The sequence below is a fragment of the Stegostoma tigrinum genome, chromosome 25, assembly GCF_030684315.1.
Source record: "Stegostoma tigrinum isolate sSteTig4 chromosome 25, sSteTig4.hap1, whole genome shotgun sequence".
In the NCBI taxonomy this organism is placed as follows: Eukaryota; Metazoa; Chordata; class Chondrichthyes; order Orectolobiformes; family Stegostomatidae; genus Stegostoma; species Stegostoma tigrinum.
In genome coordinates, this window is record NC_081378.1 from 10,960,564 (window position 1) to 10,981,952 (window position 21,389).

Here is a 21,389-nt window from a genome sequence, read left to right on the forward strand (position 1 = left end):
TTCTATGTTGAAGACAGGCACAAAATACATGATCAATGCCTCTTCTATTTTCTGATTTTCTATTACCAGTTCCAGTGACTAACTCCACTAACTTTAGTTATTTTTTTTTTCTATTCAATTATCTATAGAAACACATCAGTTCTAATAAGCTCTCAGACAAACTTCTCCGTTTTTTGAAGTTATTCTTTGCTCATTCTTAAAATCCAACTTAAAATATGCTTAAAATCCACAAACGCTATAGTATTTTTAAAACTTGACATTGTACTTAACTTGCTTATATAGCCACAGACAATGCATCCTTCTCAAAATATCTTTCTGCATCTTTGTGACACAAGTTAGCTGAAACAGCTATTAAACATCTTAAAAGTCTGCCACTTCACCTCTGCTGTCCGATCTTTTAGGGTGCTGTTTGGGTGCTCAAACATAGTAGGCCATACCAACATTTAAAAATAGTATCTATCATTTTTCTGTGAAGAGTGTTGTGTTTTTTTTAAAACCCAAAACACAATTGAAATTACAACTTGTACAGACCTTGCTTGAACACTACTGTATTATTTCATAATAAAATAAATTATTTGTTTACTTGATATATCTGCCTAAACTTTCCATCTTACCATTTTGGAAGCAGGACCTGTAGAGGCTATATTACTGAATCTTGCGTTTTGATGAGGCACTATGCTGAACTGTTCTTAAATATAAGAGCTAGATTTTATGCCCAATGATTATCCAGATCTGGAAAATTTAAAGAACATTAATTTACAAGTTTAGTTCATGAGTTACATGTTGAAAAATGTTACGGACTCAAAATTCTCTACAGTTATTTCTAATGATTTGCAGATTTCACGTTAAATTTTCAACATCTTTCTGGTGGCAAATGCACCGACTTCAAAATTGATCATGTTTACAACTGCGTCTCAGCAGCCATGACATAATTTTTTTGCACATATGTTTAAAAAAAACCAAATTCAGGTTTTACTTATTTTTGAGTTCTGCCTTTCACACAGATCTTCCTAAACCTTTGTATTTTGGTCTCAATGTTGGTTATATGGAGGTTTTTCCGGTTTGGACTGTTTAATTTGCCTCTGTTACTGTGCAAATCTACTACTGCAAGTTTACATCTATAATGGAGGAAGTCTTTGAAACTACTGAGAGAAATCCAGTGGAGAAACATATTAGGTATGGTTTTCAAAGGATGTCACAGCATGAAAGGAGGCAAGTTAGGTTGTGCTTAAACAACCTATTGACTTTATTTATGTTTTGAAAGACATTGTGGGCAGTGCAAGTAACAATCCATATTATAAGTTTGGACTTCATGAAAATTCTTGACAATGCTCTACATCAAATGCCAAGACGAGACGCAAAACAGATAGTAAATTTGGCAATTAACAGTAAATTGAATTGAACGTTTCAAACCAGTAGTCGCTCTCAACAGAAACTATTCTAACTGACAAGAGTATGCTATCCCAAAGGTCAACTGAATTTTGGGAATGCTGATATTCTAATAACTTGAACAGGGCTATATCAATTTCGCAGATGGGTAAAATAAATGATCACTCCTCAATGATTTTTCCATAATCACGTTCACAACTGTAGCTGGAATTTTCATCACAAAGCTGACACAAACATTAGCATATTTGTCCAGATTTCAAGGTTAGCTAATTCAAATGTGAAATAAGCAGACAGTTGAACCTGTACCTCTGAGTCAGTGTTGGTCCAGCAGAAAACAATAAATATATTGCTACAGACTGAACAAGATAAATTAATTGTTTTTGACTGATGGCTGCAAAAGGAAGTTAACTTGCCTTGAAAACAGTAAGGAAACCGGTCTTGCTGATGAACTACAAACCTTAAGGGCGATTCAAAAAACAGATCCTGTTTACCCAAGGTGGTGAATGGGTCAGCAACCACAAAAAGGAGTTTGGGCAGTATCAATGGCACTGTTCAAAGGACACTGGTGTAACATTATGAAATATTTAAAGCCCTCATCAGATGAGGCAAGGTAACAGTCCACACAATCCAAGCGTAGACTCAAAGAAAAAATGGCAGAACAAGGGTATCTTGTGAATATGGTGTGTATCTTGCAACTGCTCCTGACTTGCAGGCTTTTCTTGTGAATTTCCTCTGGTTTTTATATGGCAGAAGGAGAAATTTTTCATTTAAGATTATGTTTGGAACTTCTATACTCCAAAAGAAAAATCACAAAGAAGAAAAACATATGCAAGGAAGCAGGACTGTTTCTCGCAAGGAGTTTGGGGGAGAAACCTGTCCATGTATTTGTCACGTGTTCCAGAGAGGGATTTTAAAAAAAAACGTTTGCACGGACAGAACTCTGAAATAAATAACGACAGGATCTAGGGATCAACATTTCTTTTCATAGACCATTTCTTTTCATAGACCTGGACATTTGAAAGCAGACTGATAGAGGATTTGAAGAGGAGGCTTTTTTCAGTTGATGAAAGTTTCAGTTAAGAGCTTGACTTTTTAAAAGATTTTGATTGTTTAATCTTTTGTCCTCTTTTGTATGCTTCAAATTAAAATCTGCAGTTAAGGGAGGGTAGTTTTTTTCTATATCTAAGATTCTTTTAAGACTTTCTTTCTAGGTTTAACGTCACTTAGGGCATACAAGAGACCCAGAATGTGACGGCTAGTAGGTTGAGAGAGGTGGTTACACAGCAGGATCAGCCAAATAGATGTGTTACCTTCAAGAATGGTAAGAAGGTCACTCATCAGCATCTTATGGCTATTCCTCTCTTCAACAGGGATTCCGTTTTAGGTACTATTAAAGGGGACAGTCTCTCAGAGGAAAATAGAAGTGGCAATCAGATCTTGGGCACTAAGAATTAATCTTAAGCAGGGTTTGCCAAGGTTTAAAGGAATGATTGTTGTAGGGTCTCTCCAGTCAGAGGCACAGACAGGAGATTCTGCAGCCGTAACCATGAATCCAAGGTAGTATGTTGCCTTCCTGGTGCCATGGTCAAGGATGTCTCAAAAGGATTGAAGCCTATTGTCAAAAGGGAGAGTAAGTAGCCAAAAGTCGTTGCACACACTGGTAAGAAAAATATAGTTAGAGCAAGGATGAACGTTTCGCTGAGTGAATATAGGAGGTTAGGTAGAAGGTCAAACAGCAGAACCTCCGAATGTAGTAATCTGGTTTACTCTTGGTGGCACATTCTAGAGGATAGGAATAAAAAGATAGGGCAAACACTTAAATAGCTGATGAGATAGTGCACTGATCCAGATTTTTAGATCATTGGAATTTCTTCTGGGAAAAACAAAACCTATTCAAAAGGGATGGTTTCACCTGAACTGGAACAGGACCAACATCCTGGCAGGAAGATTTGCTAGTCCTATTTTGAAAGCCTTCAAATCAGTTGAAGGGGTGGAAGGGGAGCTGTTCTAAGGAGCAGTGAAAAAGACAGACAAGAACGAAGCAAAGAACAAGGTAGTTCTGAAGAATTAAACTGTATTTATTTCAATGCACATAGCCTTACAGATAAGGCTGATGAACTCGTCATGTACGGGAACATGGGACTGGGACATCATAGCTATTATAGAAACTTGGCTGAAGGAAGGATAGGATTGACAACACAATGCTCCACGTTTTAAATGCTGTAGGAAGGATAGAAAGGGAGGCGAGAGAGATGGGTAAGTGGCATTTTTGATGAAGGATAACATTACTGCTGTATGTATGGAGGATATTTCTGAGGGATCATATAGTGAAGCTATGTGGGTAAAACTTAAAAGTAAAAAAGGGATGATCACCTTGATTAGATTGTAATAATGCCCCCCCCCCCAATTAGTCAGAGGGAAATTGAGGTACAAATATATAGAGAGATCTCAGATATACATGTGAATAATAGGGTTGTAATAGCAGTGGTTTTAATTTTCCAGACACTGGCTGGGACTGACAGTGTTAAAGCTTGGATGGTGAGGAATTTGTTAAATGTGCTCAAGACAATTTTCTTTATCAATATAGAAAAGATATATTTCTAGCTTTTAGAAATAGAAGATTTCCATTTTCCAGAAATAGAAATTATTTCTATTAGAAATAAATTTTCTAATATTTACAAATACTAGAGAAGGAGCAAGACTTGATCTTTTCTTGGGAATTAAGGCAGGGCAAGTGATTGAAGTGTTAGCAGGGGAATACTTTGGGATTAGTAATCATAATTCTCAGTTATAGAAAAGGATAGGTCTTCCAAAAAAGTTAAAGTTCTTAATTGGAATACAGGTAGTTCTCCTATAACACAATAGTTGCGTTCTTGTGCGACCTCGTGATACAGAAAATGGCTATACTGTACAGTAGAAAGGCCACGTTATCCAAACAGCCTCCACTATTCATCAATTGTGTTACAGCCAACATGCATTCTCATAGAAATACCTGCCTAGCAAATTTTAATGGTATGAAACAGGAACTTTCAAGAGTCGATTAGACAGTTTGCAGGTAAAGGGACGATTGACAAGAGGGAGGCTTTCAAATGTGTGATAATGAGAGTTCAAAGACATTATGTTTTTGTTACAGTGAAGGGTACATCTGGAAAGAGTAGGGAACAACGGATGAACAAAGATATTGAGATTCTGGTCAAGAATAAGAAAAATAGTCATATATTAGATACAGATAACTGGGATCAAATGAATTTTTTGAGGAGTACTAAGGGTGTAAATGCATGCTTAAGAGGGAAATCAGGTGGGCAAAAAGGGGATGAGATATCTTTGGCAGATAAGGGTAAGGATAATCAAAAGAGATTTTACAAATACCTTAAGAGCAAAAGAGCAACTAGGGAAAGAATAGAGCCTCTTAAAGATCAATGAGATCATCTATGGGTCAAACATCAGGAGATAGGAGAGATTTTAACTGAATATTTCACGTCAGCTTTTACTGCTGAGAAAGAAATGGAGGTTAAATGACTGAGGGAAATAAACATTGATGGTTCAAAAACAGTTCACAATACTGAACAGGAAATGCTGGAGATTTTGGAAATCAACAGTGGATAAATGTCTGTGACCTGATCAAGATTATCTCAGGACGTTGTGGAAAGTCAAGGGAAGAAATTGTGCGGCCCCTAGCAGAGACATTTATATCATCTATAACTACAGGTGAGGTGCTGGACTGGAGCATGGCTAATATTGTGCCTTTACTTGAGAAGCTTAGCAACTTTGAGCCTGGCATCAGTGGAAGGTAAGTTGTTGGAAGTGATTCTGAAAGATAGGCTTAGGTTCATTTGGACAGGCAAGGACTGATTAAGGATAGTCAACATGACTCCGTGCGAGGGAAACTATGTCTCACAAACTTGATCGAGCCTTCTGAGGAGGTAACCAAAAAGATTGCTGAGGGCAGAGTGGCAGATGTTGTTCACATTGACTTTAGCAAAGCCTTTGACAAGGTTCCGCATGGTAGACTAATTAGTAAAGTTAGATCACATGGGATTCTGGTTGAGCTTGTCAACTGAATACAAAATTGGCTTGACATTCGGAGACAGAGTATGGTGGTAGAGACCTGTGATCAGCGGTATTCCACAGGGATTGGTACTGGCTCCACATTTGTAAATCATTTATATAAATGAAAAACATGATAATTTAGGAGGCATGGCTAGTAACTTTGTGGATGACACCAAAATTGGTTGTATAGTGCACAGTGATGACAGTTATCTAAGATTATAAAGAAAAATTGATCAATTTGTTCAATGAGCTGAGGAGTGGCAGATGGAGTTTAATTTATTATCATAGGAGGTACTGCATTCTGGTAAAAATAAACAAAGACATGACTTATGCAATTAATTGTACAACAGAAAGACCTAGGGGTTCAGGTACATAATTCTTCGAAATTTGTGTCACATGTAGACAGGATGGTTAAGAAGGCTTTTAACATGTTTGCATTCATCGCTCAGACCTTTGAGGTTAGGAGTTGGGATGTCAATTTGAGGTTGTACAGGTTGCTGTTGAGGCCTCTTGTGGACACAGTGTACAATTCTCATCGCCCTGCTATAGGAAGGATATTATCAAATTGGAAAGGGTCCAGAAAAGATTTACTAGGATGTTGCCAAGAATGGAAGGTTTGAGTTATAAAGATAGCCTGGGACATTTTCCACTCGAGAGTAGGAGGTTGAGGGGTAACTTTACAGAGGTTTATATAATTATGAGGGGAATAGCAAGGGTCTTTTTCTTAGGGGGAGTGAGTTCAAAACTAGGGAGCATCTTTTTTAAAAAGGTGAGAGGAGAAAGATTTAAAGAGGACATGAGGGGCAACATTTTGTTTCTTACACAGAGAGTGGCTCATGCATGGAATGAACTGCCCAAGGTACTGGGGGATGCAGGTGCAGTAACAACATTTAAAAAGACATTTGGATAAATACTTGAATAGGAAAGGTTTGGAGGGATATGGGGCAAATGCAGGCAAGTGGGACTAGTTTGATTTGGGAACATGGTCAGCATGGACTAATTGAATCAAACAATCTGTTTCCAAGCTCTATGACTGCACTGTGCCATTGGCAACTTTTGTTCACTCAACCTTCACTTTTTATGGTTGACATTAGGGTGCATATTGCACTTCTTGGAACCACATTTGCTCAGCACAGCTATCTTCAGCAAAAAAGGTGAACCTAAAAAATCCTTCCGTTCACAGAATCTATTTAGGAACAAATTACTGCGGATGATGGAGTCTGTACTGAAAACAACAAATGCTGGAGATCACCAGGTCAGACACCATCCATGGAGAGACAGCAAGCTAACGTTGAGTCTAGACCTCATCTAGACTCAAAATGTTACCTTACTCTCTCTCTCTCCATGGATGTTGTCTGACCCGCTGTGATCTCCAGCATTTGTTGTGGTCACAGAACCTACTTGTTTTGTGAAATCTTCCCACAGCTACATCTGTTGGCACAGGTGTTCAGATAGGATAATCTACCAACAGGAAATGTTCAATGTATGAAAATGAACATCTCTGCATTGATCTCATGTATTACAAGCACTTTTTGATACTATTGCAATATTTTTAGCACCGTTGTTCCTTTGAGCAATTTTGTAAAATTACATTGTTACTTGGATGTTACATCTACTATTTTCAGCATAGTGAACAGGAGGTTGCATGATATCACACTGGCAATGATGTTGGTGCTTAAGTATTCATACGTTTCCCAGTCCAAGAAACTGAAACAGTTCATCCAGAGTATTCAGAAACTATGACAGAAGAATAATAAATTGTTTTTGGCAACTGCACATACATCAAAACATCAGTATGATATACTTAGTCACATATTAAGACCACTACACATTGCAATCTTCATGTAGTTACTCAGGTTGTTCACGAGGCAATGCAGGGAGGAATCTTAAGATCTTGGAAATTACTTACAACAGCAGTTGTATGCATTTCATCACGAGATAAAACTATTTTAAGTGATTAAAATTTAAAATCACTTATTACTCAGGCAACTCAAACTTGAATAAATTAGCAGAAACAATATTAGAGATGAGATAACTATCAAAATCTTTCAACCAAATGGCTCATATTCCAAGATATACTAAATAATTTATGGAATACAATAAATGCTGCATAAATAGAAATAAAACTGTTTAATAAATTCGTGTATTTGAAAATTTGTTGCTTAATGTATGGTGTGTAAATACATGCCCTAATGAAGATGGTCAAGGAGGCATATGACATGCCGGTCTTCATTGGTCAGAGTATAGCGTATAAAAATTGGCAAGTCACATCGCACTATACAGAACTTTAGTTAGGCCACGTTTGGAATATTTCATACTATTGTGGTCACCACACTACCAGAAGAATGTGGAGGCTTTGGAGAGGGTATAGAAAAGGTTTACCAGGATGTTGCTTTCTTTTTTTGAGAGAGTGGTAGCTGTGAAGAGATTGGACAAATTTGGTTTGTTTGCATTTGACTTGGGTCAAATGCAAACAACTTCTCATGTTAAAATGTTAATAACTAGGGGACGCAAGTTTAACATAAAAGGGGGTAAGTTTAAAGGTGATGTGAGAGGCATGTTTTTTTTTACACACTGGTTGTTAAGTGCCTGGAATGCTTAGCAGAGGTGGTGGAGGAGGTGGATACAATAGCAACATTCTTACTTACGTGCAGGCATACAGCACAGAAACAGACCCTTCGGTCCAACCAGTCCATACCGACCATAATCCCAAACTAAAATAGCCCCCACCTGCCTCTGCTTGGCCTATTTGTTCAAGAGGTATCCTGACGGATATATGAACAGGCATTGATTACAGGGATACAGACAGTGTAAATGCAAAAGGATTTTAGATTAGAAAGGTATCATTTAGGGAGCATAGGATGGGGAAGGAAACTGTAGGGGATGGGCACATTAGAAATGTGGGGCTTATTCAAGGAAAAGCGCCTGTGTGTTCTAGATAAGTATGTACCTGTCAAGCAGGGAGGAAGCTGTAGAGCGCAGGAGCTGTGGTTTACGAAGGAAGTGGAATCTCTGGTCGAGAGGAAGAAGGCGGCTTATGTTAGGATGAGATGTGAAGGCTCAGTTAGGGCACTTGAGGGTTACAAGGTAGCCAGGAAAGACCTAAAGAGAGAGCTCAGAAGAGCCAGGAGGAGACATGAGAAGTTGTTGGTAGATAGGATCAGGGTAAACCCTAAGGCTTTCTATAGATATTTAAGGAATAAAAGAATGACGAGAGTAAGATTAGGGCCAATCAAGGATAGTAGTGGTAAGTTGTGTGTGGAGTCAGAGGAGATAGGGGAAGCACTAAATGATTATTTTTCGACAGTATTCAGTCTAGACAATGACAATGTTGTCGAGGAGAATACTGAGATACAGGTTACTAGACGAGGTGGGATTGAAGTTCACAAGGAAGAGGTATTAGAAATCCTACAGAGGGTGAAGATAGATAAATCCCCTGGGCCAGATGGGATTTATCCTCGGATCGTCTGGGAAGCCAGGGAGGAGATTGCCGAGCCTTTGGCATTGATCTTTAACTCGGCATTGTCTATAGGAATAGTGCCAAAGACTGGAGGATAGCTAATGTGGTTCCCCTATTCAAGAAGGGGAGTAGAGACAACCCTGGTAATTATAGACCAGTAAAGCCTTACTTCAGTTGTTGGTAAAGTGTTGGAAAAGGTTATAAGAGATAGGATTTATAATCATCTCGAAAAGAATAATTCGATTAGGGATAGTCAGCACGGTTTTGTGAAGGGTAAGTCGTCACAAACCTTATTGAGTTCTTTGAGAAGGTGACCAAACAGGTAGATGAGAGTAAACCGGTTGATGTGTTGTATATGGATTTCAGCAAGGCGTTCGATAAGGTTCCCAACAGTAGGCTATTGTACAAAATGCGGAGGAATGGGATTATGGGAGATATAGCAGTTTGGGTCAGAAGTTGGCTTGCTGAAAGAAGACAGAGGGTGGTGGTTGATGGGAAAATGTTCATCGTGGAGACCAGTTACTAGTGGTGTACCGCAAGGGTCGGTGTTAGGTCCACTGCTGTTTGTCATTTTTATAAATGACCTGGATGAGGGTGTAGAAGGATGGGTTAGTAAATTTGCAGATGACACCAAGGTTAGTGGAGTTGTGGATAGTGAAGAAGGATGTTGTAGGTTACAGAGAGACAGATAAGCTGCAGAGCTGGGTTGAGAGGTGGCAAATGGAGTTTAATGCGGACAAGTGTGAGGTGATGCACTTTGGTAGCAGTAGCTAACTGGAAGGCAAAGTACTGGGCTAATGGTAAGATTCTTGGTAGTGTAGATGAGCAGAGAGATCTCGGTGTCCATGTACACAGATCCTTGAAAGTTGCCACCCAGGTTGACAGGGCTGTTAAGAAGGCATACAGTGTTTTAGCTTTTATTAATAGAGGGATCGAGTTCCGGAACCAAGAGGTTATGGTGAAGCTGTACAAAACTCTGGTGCGGCCGCACTTGGAGTATGGCGTACAGTTCTGGTCACCGCATTATAAGAAGGATGTGGAAGCTTTGGAAAGGGTGCAGAGGAGATTTATTAGGATGTTGCCTGGTATGGAGGGAAGGTCTTACGAGGAAAGGCTGAGGGACTTGAGGCTGTTTTCGTTAGAGAGAAGAAAGTTGAGAGATGACTTAATTGAGACATATAAAATAATCAGAGGGTTAGATAGGGTAGATAGGGAGAGCCTTTTTTTGAGGATGGTGACAGCGACCACGAGGGGGCATAGCTTTAAATTGAGGGGTGAAAGATATAGGACAGATGTCAGAGGTAGTTTCTTTACTCAGAGAGTAGTAAGGGAATGGAACGCTTTGCCTGCAACGGTAGTAGATTTGCCAACTTTAGGTACATTTAAGTCATCATTGAACAAGCATATGGACGTACATTGAATAGTGGGTTTTAGATCGGTATGACAGGTCGGCACAACATCGAGGGCCGAAGGGCCTATACTGTGCTGTAATAGTCTATGTTCTATGTGTAGGCACAGTCTTGATAAACTGAAGGGCCTGTTCCTGTGTTGTCCTGTTCTTTGTTCTCCAATTCATTTCTTGAAGGAAATATACACTGGGTTGAGGCATGGTGCAGAACTGTGTATTTTGGTGCCCTTATTACACAGCTGTGGAGCATGCCCTAGTCTGAGGCAGTAGCTTGGATTTTCAGTTCCTGCAATAATCCTGTCTGCTAGCAATACTTTCTTCAAATATATGTGTAAATAACAAACATCCTACCTAGAATTAACACAGTCTAAAATGTGGCATATTCATTGCCCTGTCATAGGTGACCAATTGTCCTTAGACCTGGGTGATTGACTCAGATGGGGAAAGGTGGAAAGGAGAAGTGGGGCAGTGTTGACACAGGGTGGGGCAATTGGGCATCAAATACTCAATACCATAACAACATTCCTAACTCCTATTGTAACTTCTGATCCCATTCATTCACTCAATAGGCCGTCTTCCCAAACTGTCCTCCCCCATTCACCCAGCATCCCCTCTCCCTATCATCAAACATAATCAGCATGGCTTCATGGAAGTGAATTTGTGTCTGACTGAATTATTTAGAGTTTTTTTTAAGGAAGTATCAACCAGAGTGGAGAGGGGAACCAGTTGGTGCAGTGTTTTTGGACTTCCATAAGGTATTCAACAAGGTACCTGACAAAAGATTAAGTCATAAAAGGTAAGAATCCACCATGTTTGTAGTAGTATTGTTACAGACCAAACCAGACCCCCTCAAAATATATTATAATGGTAGTCTAGACCCTAACTTTTTCTCATTTTAAAGGTAAGGTCAGGTGCTGTGTTCCAGGTGCAATTCAATTGGTCAAACTGCTTAATGTTAAGCAAAACACGATACATTCAAACACTATATTTAAAATAAAATAGAAGAAAGAGGAACTTTGGAATAACAACTCCACTGGAAAACTTAGAATAATATTTTACTACTATACAGTAACTGTTCCAATATAGTAACATCCCATTAAACACACCCTTGGCAAAAAGGCAAGTTCAGAAACAGATAGTCTTACATGCAGTTCTCTAATGCAAGAGGAAAGAACATCAAAAGACCATTCAGAGAGAGAGTGTGTAGCAGCTGGGAGAGATTCACTGCCTTCCAACCCCATTGAGACCCACCCAACACCTGCCAAAACTTAAATAAAATCTTGGATCTATGAGAGCTTGACCACACCCATTCAGGCTGCCTCTACTGTTCCAACTTAAAAAAAAAAGTCACCAAGACTTCACAGGTTGCTTGGACTGCTCACACCTGTCCCCCAAACTCTGCCTAAATGAAATCAGGACTAAGCATATCTCTTAAAGCCACAGCATCACCACAGCTTATTGGCAAGGAAATGGCTCAAGGGCAGGTAACAGCAAGCAGAGTTAAAGGTTATTTTTCAGGTTGGCAACACATGTCCAGTGGGGTTCCATAGGGATCAGAGCCAGTACTGTAACTGTTTATAATATTTTGATGGCTTGGAAGAATGAAATGGAATTTACAGATAACACAAACATAGTTAGGAAAGCAAGTTTTAGGGGGATACAAACAGGAGCTATTGATGGGTCAAGTAAGTAAAAAGTTGGCAAATGGAGTATGATGTGGGAAAATACAAAGTTGTTCATTTTGGAAGGGAGAACAACAGAACTGAATATTATTTAAATGGGGCAAAACTGCAGAAAGCCACAACACAAAAGGAACTTAGGGGTACTTGTTTATGAAACACTGAAAGCTACCACACAGACACAGCAGGTAATCAGGAAGGCTAACGGAATGTCGACTCTTATTTGCACGGTGGCTCAGTGGTTAGCACTGCTGCCTCAGTGCCAGGGAGTCTGGTTCAATTCCATCCTTGGGTGACTGTCTGTGTGGAGTCTGCACGTTCTCCCCCTGTCTGTGTGGATTTCCTTCAGGTGCTCCGGTTTCCTCCCACAGTCCAAAGATGTGCAGGTTAGGTGGATTGGCCATGCTAAATTGCCTGTAGTGTTCAGGGACGGGTAGCTTGGGGGGGGTTGTAGGGGGATGGGACTGGGTGGGATGCTCCAACAGTTGGTGTGGACTTGTTGGGCCGAAGGGCCTGCTTCTACACTGTCGGGATTCAATGATTCTATGATGATTTGTACTGCAACCATTCAAAGTGCTGTTGAGACAGCATCTAGAGAACTGACAACCATTTTGGTCCTCTTACTGATGGAAAGATATTGTTTCATTGGAGGCAGTTCAGAGAAGGTCCACTAGGATGATCCTTGGTATGGAGGGATTGTTTGAGGAGCAAAAACTAAACTGGTTGGGACTCTACCCATTGGAGTTTAGAACAATTAGACGTGGTCTCATTGAAACACATAGGATAAACGTTAAGAGGATGGTTTCCCTCAAGGGAAAGTTCAGAACCAGAGGGCATAGTCTCAAAATAAAGGGGTGCCAATTTAAGACTGAGACCAGGAAGAATTTCTGCTCTCAGAGGGTTGGGAGTCTTTGGAACTCCTCGTCACAGAGAGCTGTGGGGGCAGAGTCCTTTTCCATACTTAAGGCTAAGATAGATTGATTCTCCAAATGATCAAGAATCTAAGGTTATGGGGAAAGGACGTGAAACTGGGAGTGAGGAATTTTGGATCAGCTGTGATTCTACTGAATTGTAGTACAGACTCAAGGAGCTGAACAGCCTATGTTTGTTCTTATTTCTTATGGTCTTACCCAAGCAGCGCCGTTTCTCCTTTCCTCCACACTCAATCAGCAAACCCACTCATTCACTCAACAAACCTCTTTCCCACATCACTCCATCTCACAGATATCCTTCTTCCCTCTCCCCTTCAAGTCCACAGGACTCAAACCAAGACTTAGGACTTGACTAGGCAGTCTAGACCTGGATCAAACCCCTCCCACTGACTTGCTTCACACTCTCTAGGTGGATCCCCAGGACTACCAAGACTCTGGCCTTCCTAGAATAAAGCTGCACTACTTTATCCCATCTTCTTCCCACTGTTGAACCTGTTGAACCCTGCAAGCTTTGGCAACTTACCTTATCTTTGGGATGCCAGCTCCAAACTTTGTCACGACTTGTGGCTGCAGTGTGTGGCTGGAGGACAGTGCCCCAAGTGCAGAAAATGATACAACAGCGGGAAAGAAGGGAAATGGCCCAACAGCCTCTTAGAGAAATTTGAGAAACACAGAACAAATGGCTTTCGAAGAAGACTGCCAACAGGAGTTCAAGTGTAAAATTACTGTTGGCAGGTGATTCTGTGAACACCATACTCCCTATAAAGACTCATTTCCAATCTACCAGTTACTCCTAATCCATTCTGATGATGAAACTTTTCATAGCAGCTCTTCTGAGAAGTCTTCCTTTTCCTCAACTGACGATTTTGGTTTCGTTTTACCAGTTAGCTAACATTTTAATTCTACATGTTGGTCTCATATTAATCTGTCCAGAACATGTAGTAGACAAACAACAACCAATTCAATGCAAGCTTGAAAAACAGCACCTCAATTTTCTATTAGGCAGCTCACAGTCTTTCAGCATTAATGTTGGGTTTAATGATTTCAAACTGTAACTTTTGTTCCTTGCTTTGTTTTTTGTTTGCATGTTTCAGTCTGCTCATTTTATTCCCTTGCTTTTGTTGTTCACCTTGCTCTCGGCAACTTATTTTTAATAACTCCAGTATCAGAACTTTGACTCTGCATTCACAAATCTTTTGTTCTTTAATTACTCATTTTCCAACTGCCATGGAACTGCCCACTGTTTTCTTTTCTGCCCTCCTCCATTTCATCAATTTAATCACTATTACTTTTCTCATTTTTCCTAGTTCTGACCCAGTTCTAGTTTTCGGACTTGAAATATTTTTCTCTCAATAGATGTACAAAGCATGATGGCTATTTTCTGCACTTTTTTCAATTTTATAACAACATTCTGGCATCCACAGTATTTTAGTTGGGTGACGGAAGCCCACTGAAATGTTTTCAGGCATAGTGAGAAGTTGTGATATTAATTTCTTAAACGCAATCTATTTCAAGCAACATGTTTGCCTGTTGGAAATCGGAAATATCCTTCATTTGAAATAGATCTGTTGGTTCTGAACCATACGCCATTTCGAAGGGAAAAAAATTAAGGGCAAACGCAGCTTTCTATGTTTTCAGTATGGGAAATTTTATGAACTTCATCCTTTTTACATCACCATGTACCACCTCACCTCTTGACAAAAGTTGACTTCACATATTTGCTTTTTTGAGAAACTGGCCAGGCTTATACTCTAGCTCAGATTCCCTACAGAACATCTAAGGATGATTAAAAAAAATACGTCTAGTTTTGTGTTGGCAAATCCATCGGACGTTGTACCTGTAAATTTTGTCATCTTTATACAGTTTCTCCTCTTCAACTGCAATTATATCTGTGCTCCTGTTTCATGGTGCACATTACTGTCACTTTGCAGGAAAGCATTTTGAAATGATCAGGTCGTCATTAACATATTTTTGAAAAACACAAAACAAAAAAGGGAGATATACTTGCCCAAAAGCTTTGAACAAGAGTGAATTGCTCAAAGATTGTTATTTGTGGTCATTACAAACTATACAGGAAGTTACCAGTCCCACCCATGTCGTTGCAACATATCCCACTAATTAGCTTCAAGGAACTTTTTTCTTCGAAATTTCTGAAGTGTCATAAAGTTCAGGAATTATTGAATTGTAATCCTTTTAAACCATGTACTGACAAGTAACACAATTTATTTCAAAATGCTTTGAATTTTAATGCAATATTTTCAAAGTGTACACAGTGAATTAGTATGCTGTGGTCTTAATTTCCTAACACTTTAAATGTAATTACATCTACACATATGATGTGGCTCTTTGAATAAAATTATAACAAAATCAGTTAGGTTGGATCACTTGTGAACAGGACTTCCTGCTCAGTTTTCTGAACTAAACTTTTACAGATCCTAAAAATATATGGCTCTAATTTACTATAATGATGCTACCATCAGATTGGCCTCATGTTCCAGGTAGGCACGAGAAGCTACAAAAATTTTATGTTCTTGAAATACTATTAATTGTACAAACTACAGCAAGATGTCAAATGATAATATTTAAAAAACAAATGGTTGGACAAAGCACCTCTCTGCTACCAAAAATACGGTAAAAGCAAAGTAGTTTCTGCCAAAAACAAGCAATTGTGTTAAGATTAAAAATTCCACCCCTTCAATAAGTGTTTTATTTGAGCATTCTTTCATGAAACTTGTTATCCTTCAACACCATTATGAACAGATTTTCCTTCTGTAAAGGAGCACATAAAGTACTTGGAAACTCCAGAACAGCTAATATTTTGCTTTTAAAGTGGCTGCAAAGTTTTGTTGCAATTCAGTGAAAATTGAATGGAAAAGTAGATGAAAATTTTGCAATGTACTCTCAAAAGCCGACATGGCACGGCTTTTAAAATCTTACTTGTTAGACTCTAACTAAGTAGTGATTACTAGGTTTAAAAAAAGTTGAGAACAGTATTGAACTCACCAATTTTGCTCACCATTTAATATTCCAAGAAAACTAAATTTACCGAGTTTTGAAACACAGTTTAATTTTATTCTAAAAGACAGGATTAAGCTGGTAAAAGGTCTGTAGCAGCAAAACAGTATAATTGTACTGTTTTTCACGTCTGACGCACCATTGTAATCCGTGACCTTTTCTTAGACAGCCAGAGTTCAAGAACAGCAAAATGAACGAGAATAATCAAAAAGATAGGACAAAGATTATGAGAATCCCATCAGATTGAAATGATAAACAAAGCTGGTTTGACTGGTTTGGTGTCTATGGCATAACACCATGCCTTTTTCCTTGGCTTAAAAATTTTCTCCTCTCACCCAAGAGGCAAAATTTCTTGCAGAATATAAATCCATGCATGCCAGCAGATCCAATTATAAAGTCCACAAACAATTTTCATCAGCTATCATAAATAGTTCCAAAACTGGCTCTGTAAACCACATCCATTAACTAAAGTCAATTCTGTTGAATCAAACCTGTATACTCAATTTGCTCCCAGTATTGTGAACTTCGTTAAATTTGTCTGCATTTATTAAACTCCACCCTAATGGTGATCCATCCTAGTCACTATCTTCAGAAGTGTTTTGGTGAACTCCAAAACAACGACGTCCAGATGCAGTGCAGTTATTCCCAATTATTGCTACAGCAACTTTAAACCAAATATTCATGGAAATTACTTTAATGATGTAAATTAAGTATTGTATATTTCATGTTTTGTTCCTTGCGTCTCGACAAACCTAATTCCAAAACTTTGTGCGTGCTACTCTTATTTCACCCACCTCACTGCCACTCCCTCCAGGGTCAATTGTGTCCATTTGACCCATATTCCCTTGACTCTCTTCCCATACACAGCTGACCTCTGAACAAGCCCTTTTCATCCTCTTGTTGGGTGAAAACTGCTGTCATTAGCCCTTTCCACAGAACCCAACTGTTGGCTCCACCTTACAATCTCCAGTCTCCTTTTATAGGACCACAGAATTTCACAGTACAGAGGCACTTGGGCCCAGAGAGTTTGTACCACCAAAAATACACAACAACTACTCTAAACCCACAACTGTGCATAAGCCCCGTAAGCCTTGAATATTATGACACTTCAAGTACTCATCATTCTGGAGGTTTCCCACCTCAACTACCCTCCCAGGCAGTGCATTCCAGACACCCATCATCTGGGTATAAACATTTTCCCTTAAACCCTCTCTAAACCTCTGTCCTTTCACTTTAAAGTTGTGCCTCCTTGTTTTGACCCTTCAATTGAGGGGAGCAGTTGCTTTCTATTCACACTGTCCGCACTCCTCAATCTTGTACACCTCTATTAGGTTCACCCACAACATTCTCTGCTCCAAAGAAAACAGCCAAATCCTCGAAAGACGTTTTTTTTTCCCCAAATCAATTCCCAGATTTCTCGGAGCTCCATGATGGAATTCCCCAAATCAAGATTTTAACTCTACCACAGCACCAAATCGAAGTCATAAAAGGTAGACTGTATGATTCCTTGAGTTGTCTGGAGCTTTTAACATGGTTGAGCACACCATTCTACTCTTCACCATCATCTTGCAAGGTAGGCTGTTCTCATGAAGTTGCATTCTTGTCAATCTAAGCAAGCCAAAGAAACTAAAGGTTTGGAGTAGATTTGCAGTTTGGGTTGTGGGTGTTGAGGTTGGTTGGCTCGCTGAGCTGGTTTCTTGTTTTGCAGACGATTCGTTGCCATGCTGGGTAACATCCTCATTGCAGCCTCCAATGAAGTGTCAGTGTACTCTCCCACCTGGTTTTTAAACACTGGGGTGTTGAGATGGATTGCCTCACTTCCGGTTTTCCTTCATAGTGGAATGTATATGGGGTTGAGCTAAATATGTTTATTAATAGCACGCTTCGTGGAGTGCCATTCTTCTAGGAATTCTCATGTCCGTCTCTGCCTAGTTTGTCCTAGTCGAAATGGTGGCTCTCCTTGTCCACGTGGATTTAGATGAGCGAGTACCGGTCATGTCTGTCTTTTTGTAGCCAGTTGGTGTTCATGTACTCTTGTTAGTTTCCTTCCTGTTTGTCCGATATAGTGTTTCTCACAGTCACTGCAAGGAATCTTGTGGATGACACTGGTCCTGTCCATGGCGGGGAGTGGGTCTTTAATTTGGGTCAGCAGTTGTCATAGGGTTGATGTGGCTTATATGCGACTCTAGTGCCCAGCAGTCATAGGAGTCTTGTGGTGAGTTCTGACAATTTCCTGATGTACAGTAGTGCGATGATTGTGTGGGGGCGTGTAGGTACTACGAAGTGAACAAACTGACTTCTCAAGTAAATTCTGTCAACAAAAGCTCACACTCTTGGCCTTGCATTTCCTATTGATGAATCCTTGCATACTCCTCACAACTCCCATCCTCACTTCAATAAGCAACTTGGAAATATTACATTTACAAAATGGTTGTAAAATGATCATTTTAATACAACTGCACATGTGCAGATGCACTTGCAACACAGATAGAGATTGTTCAGCCCTGTCTACTGCTGGTTGTGCAAATAGTTTTCAACCATAGCTTCACCAGGTTGAAACCTCATTTTTGGGCATGTCGCTATATTGAGCTAGGGCTGACCTCTCAGCTTCTTGATAATAAGAAGTCTCAGTCAGCGTAGTCAGCAGTCGTGCTGCTAAGCCAGTCTTGGTGGTGGACACTGAAATCCTCCCCTTCCAGAGTAAATCTTGTAATCCTTGCCACCCTGGATGCTTCATTCAAGTGATCTTCAACATGGGAGATTCACCAGCCCATTTTGGGGGCAGGGAAGATATTTGGTAACCAGCAAAAGGTTAATGTGCCAATGCTTCATTGGATGCCATGAAGTTATACGAGGACTGAAGGCATCATTGAGAGGTCCAACAGCAATTTCTTCCCAACTGTAAACCACTAAGCTGCCAGCCCTCGTGGGTCTGTCCTATTGTTGGAATAGGACATATCCATGGTTGGTGACGAGGATGTCTGGGACAATTTTGTACAAGCCCCAGATGTTGGTTGGTGTGAACCTTGTATAGTCAACAGAGCTGTGTTTGTTATTTCCAGGCCTAGGTTGTTCTCGGTGGTCCTTCTGGTTTCGCTTCTTTCTTTACACTTCATAGTGTTTTGATACAACTGATTGGCTTGCTAGGCCATTTCAGGCAGCAGTCAAGAGTCAACCACACTGGTATGATATTGGATTTCAGGAAGTAAAGATGCTAACTCATTTTAGGGAAATAAAGGTCAAACCAGAGCACATTTGGTATTAATGCTTCAAGCATTAAACAAAATCAAGATTGGTGGGTTTCTATTAGAACTGCTCACTGTTCTAGCTTCAGTTTCAAAGACAAAAATCCTTCACAAACGTTTTTTCAATCCACCTTCAGTCCTGCCCTCCTGTACTTGAGGTGACATCTGACCAAGCCTGCGATTTCCATCTTCACACTGCCTCATCAACTTTTTCACAGCCTTCTCCCATATAATTGACAAAATTACAAATTCAGCAGTCAGGCCTTAAACCTGAAATATCCACCGGTACTTGTGTCAACTTGCAGCACTATCACACTGAATAAAATAAAATATAAAATGCTGCCTTCAAAGTACTTTATGAACTATACTGTCAAAGTAAAGCATGATAGCATTTTAAGAATTCTGTGATGATTCCATGACTAAGAGGTATATTTTGTCCAGGCTTTTTCTTTGGAAGAGGTTCTGAACCATAGGGGAAGAGCTGTATCTTCCAAACTAATAAACAGCTTGACAGACCTCAAGTGTTTTTTTAAAGTTGGAACAACAGATGCAGCATCAATGAGTGGAGTCAAGCTTCCACAGAACCAGGATTTTAGTTTAGCTTTCAGCAGTTACTGGGTTTTTGAAGCTGCTACGTCTTTCCTTCTGTGGCAGCTAAAGCTTGGGTTCTCTTCCTGCTGCCAGGATTATAATGTGAGATAATCTGTATAACTGCATTTACGGGATGTTACAATATTGGAACAGTTACTGTTTACCAGTTAAATAAACAATTAAAGCCAAGTACTGTAATCAATCGACTTACATCTGGAACACAGCACCTTACATTTGCCCTTAAAGAATAAGTTAATGTCTGGGCTATGTCCATCTATCTGAAAAGGGTTCAGTCTAGCCCCTAACAATTTGGAGCGAAGAATTTTGAATATGGAACTAGCCTTCTAAAGTCAGCCAAAAACTTAACAGTACATATGTACGTTTTCGAATATTAACTGAATATTTATATAGTTTGCAATTAAAACATCTAATGGATGCAATATAATCAATATAAATACAAAAATTTCATTTCTATGCAAGATTCCACTCAAGTATGGAAAATTAATTTACAGGGCAGTTTTACCTTTTCACTGCTCTTGTATTTGTCCCAGCTTTTCAGCATTTTTAGCCATTTTCCTGTTCTTTCAATCTCTACTTGTTTCAGCTGTAAAACGCAAATCAGCAAACTGTTACTGCAGATATTTAAAACTGGCAGACAAGACAGAATAACTCACTGATAAACAGGTTGTATACTGCCAAAATGTTACAGACAATATCATATGAACATCCACTTCGTTGCTTCATCTTTACCATGTAGTTCTTCAAGGTGATTTGAGTATAACTTATGGAAACTTATTAAGTAGTCTTCCAAACAGGGTAAAGCAAACTTGGTATTTTTCACAAGCTTTTGGGCCCTTCGATTTTCAGTACTGAATACCAGATTGATTAAAACTGGGTGGCTACCATATTGATATTGAAGGGTGAATTGAAATGCAAATCAATGAAGGGAAAGTCACAGCAAATTACTTGCAATTTTCTACTGAGAAGAGCTACTAGCAAATCTCAATGGAAGATTGGAACCTTGTGAATGTAAACGTCCAGTTTCACAATTTTAGTTCTACAGACTATTAATAAGTTTATTCTGATTAATTAAAAAAAATGACAGCGTATTTGCCTCTGATGTCCATTTAAATAGTCAGTCAATCTAAAACACCTCTTAACCTCTTTAATTTCCACACATTCTAACAGTTGTCGGCCTTTTTTGCCCTTTTGGTCTGGTGACATATTAAGAAACTTATATAATCTCTCACAACTCTAATCCTATCTCATTTCACCTGCTAATGAAAACCTCATCCATGCCTTTGTCAACTATACATGTAACGATACCAAACTTGCCTGGCCACGTTTGTCATGCTTTATAAAGTTCTACACATTTAAAAATAATGTTGCCTTTATCCTTCCCCCAAAACTCGGCCACCCCTGTTATCCCTGGTCTCCATAAACTACATTGGCTTCCAGTACAGGTGAAGATTTTCTTCTTTAAGTCCCTTCATAGCCTCTCACCACCTCAGTATTGAATAGTTGCTAGTTCTATAATAGCCTCTCAACTCTGATTTTTCCTGGTTATTGTCTCATCCCCCAGTCCTGTATATCCCTTCCCTATAACCTGCCACAAACTTG

The 21,389-nt window shown here is 39.4% G+C and overlaps 1 protein-coding gene across 6 annotated transcripts in view; it reads right to left on the bottom strand.

The window, feature by feature from the left end:
- Positions 1-21,389, bottom strand: part of usp6nl (USP6 N-terminal like) — a 230,743-nt gene that overhangs the window by 91,613 nt on the left and 117,741 nt on the right. For all 6 annotated transcript variants that reach the window (XM_048553726.1, XM_048553725.1, XM_048553727.1 and 3 more), the window contains one exon: positions 20,293-20,373. In XM_048553726.1, the coding sequence (XP_048409683.1) occupies positions 20,293-20,373 (81 nt within the window). The remainder of the gene's footprint in view (positions 1-20,292; positions 20,374-21,389) is intronic.